Source organism: Limulus polyphemus, unplaced genomic scaffold (genome assembly GCF_000517525.1).
Source record: "Limulus polyphemus unplaced genomic scaffold, Limulus_polyphemus-2.1.2 Scaffold4800, whole genome shotgun sequence".
NCBI classification, from domain to species: Eukaryota; Metazoa; Arthropoda; class Merostomata; order Xiphosura; family Limulidae; genus Limulus; species Limulus polyphemus.
Window position 1 is genome coordinate 833 of NW_013670410.1, and position 5,361 is coordinate 6,193.

At 32.9% G+C, this 5,361-nt stretch overlaps 1 protein-coding gene across 1 annotated transcript in view; it reads left to right on the forward strand.

Annotated features, from left to right (window-relative positions):
* Positions 1-2,245: 2,245 nt before the first annotated feature.
* Positions 2,246-5,361, forward strand: part of LOC106471700 (acetylcholine receptor subunit alpha-like 1) — an 8,889-nt gene continuing 5,773 nt past the window's right edge. The window contains exon 1 of the mRNA XM_013932318.2: positions 2,246-2,422. Coding sequence (XP_013787772.1) covers positions 2,270-2,422 — 153 coding nt within the window. The 5' untranslated portion in view covers positions 2,246-2,269. The remainder of the gene's footprint in view (positions 2,423-5,361) is intronic.

The window sequence follows — 5,361 nt, forward strand, 5'->3', positions numbered from 1 at the left end:
AAATGGTTCAAAGAAGATGAATGTCCACTCATTAACTAATAGATATGCTCACAATTTTGTCAAAAAATAATACTGATGTGGGGAATGTGAGTGATCATGAAAGCGATGAGTGCCACTACTATCAAAACAGCTCTCCAGATGCAGAAGAGGTCGTAGCAGAAGCAGCAGTCCTAGACAATTCTCTGCAGTGCCAGCTGCTTTACTTTTGTCATATCCTTCAGGTGTTCCAGCTGTGCCAGCCACTTTGGCCGGTATAGTACCAACCACAACGACTCCAGCTGCATCACCAGCGCGAGCTGGCATTCAAGAGATTGGGAAGGAAAAACTTGGGAAATTATAAATCCAGATATTGAGGCTGCAGGGAGACGAGCTGCAAAAAATGTTTGGACAGAAACTCCATGTCCCACACAGCACGAAAAACGTGACATTAATAGCCCTCTAAGTGCTTTTCACTAATTGATTGATATGCGAATGCTACACCACATCAAATAGAGTGTAAAACGATGATTCCCGGGAAATATCTCTAGAGAAATTACAAGCGTTTATTGCTCTGCTATATGTTCGTGAGGCCTATGGTGGTTAAAGCATTTACCTGGAGATATTTTGGTCTGCGCAATAGGGAATTTTTTTTATTTATTTTTTTACGGAGATATTGCCAAGGAATAAATTTCGAGAAATATTGAGATTTTTTGCGTTTTGATTTGAGAGCAACGAAAAGTGACCGATTTCAAACCAATATTTGCCCTGACATCAGAAATTTGGAATAACTTCACTGAAAACAGCATTGTCTGCTACAAACTAGCAGAGAACATTACTGTGTATGAGCACAAAAGAATGGTGTTGCTGACACAATAGATGACAAATAAACCGGACATGTTTGGAATAAAGTTTTGGTTGTCAGTTGAAGTTGCCCAAAATAGATTCTGAATGGTTTCCTCTAATTGGACAAAGATGAAACTTGCCCAGCTGGTCAGATACTGGCAAACTCAGGTTGATAGCATCATACTTAGGAAAAGGGAGGAATATGACTGTAGATAATTTTTTCCTTCACTTGAATTGTCAAAAGAGTTGCAGAAGAAAAACAGCCTAGTTTGGAATAGTGAACAAATCAAGAAGAGAGCTTCCATCATCTGTGCTAAACTTACAACCAGAGCTGTGCACCAGTACAATTGTGAAACACAGTGACTTTGCGACATTGGCTGTTTACAAGTGCAAATTAAAGAAGAATTTTTGCATTCTCAGCTGTCTTCGCATGTCAGATGGCATTGACACTACTGAAAAAAAACACAAAAAAACGGAGACTGTGCTTTTCTAGAACCAAAGTACGGAGTAGACGTTGCAGACCAGATAACAAGTCAGTAAAAGCTACTTCTCATTGGTGGACAGTTACTATATTTTACAAAGTACGGAGTAGACGTTGCAGACCAGATAACAAGTCAGTAAAAGCTACTTCTCATCGGTGGACAGTTACCATATTTTACAAAGTACGGAGTAGACGTTGCAGACCAGATAACAAGTCAGTAAAAGCTACTTCTCATCAATTTCTTTGTTTTGTACAAGGAATACATTGGAGAAAATATAAGTTTGAGAGATTTCATCTTGAAGTTAGCCTCAGAGTTAAGACAAAAACACATGTTTAAAAACACTGCAAAGCACCAAGCATCTCAGCTTGAATCTAGTACTTTATCCAGTGGAACACGTTAAAGAAAACAATGCCAGGTAGCTAAATACAATGCAAACAGTACTTCAGATAAATGTGCCCTTTATGAAAGACTTGTGTGTGGTAAACTCACAGCGAAAGTTGAAAAGTGTTTCATCTGCATGGATTGTGCCACTTAAGCTAGTTTATAATGGGGGTCACGTAATTTTCTTCACAGTTTTTTTACGAACATATACTGTTTAGAATGATTTACCTACTAGTTTGTATTTAACGTTTCGTATATACATATAGCTGTTTATACTAACTTGTTTCTTTTGATATGTTTATTTTACTGTAGTATTTAAATTACTTAATTTTTTTCATATAATTGTTCATTTTAATACGGTGTTTCGGCAGTAATTATTTTTGATTACAGTTGCATCCAATAATTAGTTTTTCATTTTAATATTGATGTTGTAATATGTAACAGTCAAAATGACGGCAGTATAGCAGTTCTAGGTACGAGTGGCACCCTGGCGCTTCTAGTGTTAATTTTACTAACGAACGATCTTTTATTTTGTTATAATTATTTCATGTTTTAGTGCTGATGGAAATTACGAGGTAACTATCATGACAAAAGCGATCATCCATGATGATGGGAAGGTTGTCTGGAATCCACCGGCCATCTATAAAAGTTCCTGTTTAATAGATGTGCAATACTTTCCGTTTGATCGCCAGGAGTGCCAGATGAAGTTTGGATCTTGGACTTATGATGGCTATCAGGTAAGAAACCCTTATTATGAAGAATTTGAGCAAATAAGCGAGATACATTTTGCCAGTACTATGGGGGACATTACTAAGATACGTTTAATACTAAGGTAGGAATATCGATATGTTTTATTTCTTTATGAAAAGTAGTGCCATGCGTATAAACTACTGAGCTTCAGTTACATATATTTACATGTGTGTTGTAGTTTATATCCATCTACGTGGTAGAATAGTTATTATATTAGTTAATGACCAAATATTATACAATTCTAAGATGGATTATATAAAACATACATAAGCTTTATAGTATGTTCCAAAACGTTGCTGAAAAAGTACTATCAACTTAAAATTATAGAATGATAAAAATACCAGACGTTCTCTTAATAAAAACAAAAACAAATGTCAAATAGAACAAGTTTACAATTTTAGAAGAAGTTAAGATAGTTTAAAATTTCCTTAAAGATTACATTTATGATATTTTAAAATTTTTGTAGTCTGATGATGAACAGTAAAACGACGGCAGCAACAACGAATATTTGACACGTGTGTGTACTGTAACAAACATTTAATTCTTGAACGTTTCGGGATGTGCATATTCCATTTTCAGCGAACTGTATTGAACAGAGTAAATTACTAGGTACAAAAATTTATAAAGTTTAAATATTTTATAAAAAGTAATCAATAAAAACATGAAGTAAATTAAAAGACAAACAATAAAGATTAAGATAATGTAACAAGTGTAACAATATTATACAAGTTATTCAAAAAAGACTTAACTCCAGTGAAGTTGTGTTATTATTTAAAGTTGGGAGTTCATTTATAATAGATAAACTTTCTATAATTAAAAGATCAGTATTGGGTGATCCAGATAAGATTACTTTGAAATTCATAATCCAGACTGGATTAGTGGAGTCTGGTATATTTGATAGTTTTTTACCACTTCTGCTTGATACCAGGTGTAATGGGCGCATAGTTTTGCCAACATAAGTGGCATTACAGCCATCACATGTGTTTTTATATATGATCCTGGAACGCATAGGAGTAGGTAATAAGTCTTTAGATCTGAATAGATTTTGTATTTTGCAAGGTAATTTAAATATCATTCGTAGTTGAACTTGTGGATACAACGTTTTAAATATTCTTAAAATTTGTGACTTAACTATGAAACTTTGCTTACCTAAAAAAAAAGGAACGATTGGACAGTCTTATTCGCAATGACTAAGCATAAAATTGAGATGTAACACTTCAATATGAATGTCTCGAGCTTAAAAAATGGGATGGGATCTTAGAACATCAATGATTCGATCATAAAATGTGAGATGTAATCTTCTTAGAAATTACTATTTCAAGCCACAAACATAAGATGTAATTTTAGAATATCATTGTCTTGAACATAAAACATGGAATACAATACTAGAATATTAATAGTTCAAACCTAAAAACAAAAGAGATGGTATATCGAAATATTAAATTCTTGAGCTTTAGGTAAAGGATGTAATCTTAAAACATATATGTCTGGAGCTAAAAATAAAAGATAGAAGCCGTAAACATTAGCATCGCGAGCTTTATACAACTCAAGCATAAAACATGGGATGGAATCTTGAAATATAACACTTCTAAAATGTGATGTAATTATAGAAAAGCAATGCTAGAACTTAAAATATGGGATGTAAATTTGGAACCTTTATTTTGCTGGTTTTCAACATGGAATGTAATCATAGAACATCAGTGGCTCCAGCATAATCATGGAATGGAATCTTGTAACAGCAATGGCTCGAGTTAGAACATAGAATGGTTTTTTTTTAACGTAAACTTAGCAGCCTTAACACAAGCTATGTATTTTGGAACATGTATATATCGAAGTTAAAACATGGGGTTTTGTAACATATATCTATCGAAATTAAAGCAAGGATGGGATCTCACAAAATAAAACACATGATAAAATTTTGGAATATTAACGTCTCGAGCTTTAATATATGATGAAATTTTAGTAGTTAAATGATTTCTTCTAAACCAGGATTCTTTTCAGCCAGGAAAAGTAACCAAGTGTAGGAAACTATGAAGGTGTGGATAGGAAGGTGCAAAAAAAATTCTCTGAAATGTTATTTATGCATGCAATATAATACTTTGAAAGTTATGGTTTAAACGTTGAAAACTGGCAAATAAATAGAAACCAATAGGTTTAAGGTTGGAAACCAAATAGAAAATTCAATAGGAAATTTGACCCATTTCCCATTTGTTTCTATATGAACCCAATGGAAGACTAATTTTATTCAACAGCAACCGTCTTAGATTCTTGAAAGAATCCAACCAGAGGCTAACTGACTCCAACAGAAATCCGTTAAAAAATTAAATTAATTAAATTTCGGTAAGAATGAAGGATATTTGGAACCATTTAAAATCTGATCAGGTTCCTCGAAGAATTCTGTTGAAAACTAATTGGTTCGAATAACAATCTTAATAATTCCTAATGGACGTCTTTAAAAGAAAATCTTAATGAAAGTAGGTTTTTTCTAAATTATCTACCTGTATCTCAATATTCCAGGCTTGCTAATAACATCGAAAGCACGTGGAGTTAATGAGTTTAAATAAATTCTAGTGGACTTCAATAGATGATTTTTCATAGATAAAAATTCATATGATTTAAGTAACGAGAAATTATTTAATTACTTGCAGTTTTACAAGTAATTAATTACTTGTATTAAATTAATTGTAATTAAATACAAGTAAGTAATTTTATTTAATTACTTACAGTTTTACTAACATGGGCTGAAAGGCAAGTAAACACAACATATTTTATAAACAACGTAGTTATAATAGTATTCCATTGTAGTCAGAAAAAGCACTAATAAAACAATGCAGTTGCACTGTAATGAAAATAATATTGTTACGTCTCCGTTTGTCAATTAACTTTCCGTAACTTCGTTCCGACAAAACTTTAGCGACACAAGTCC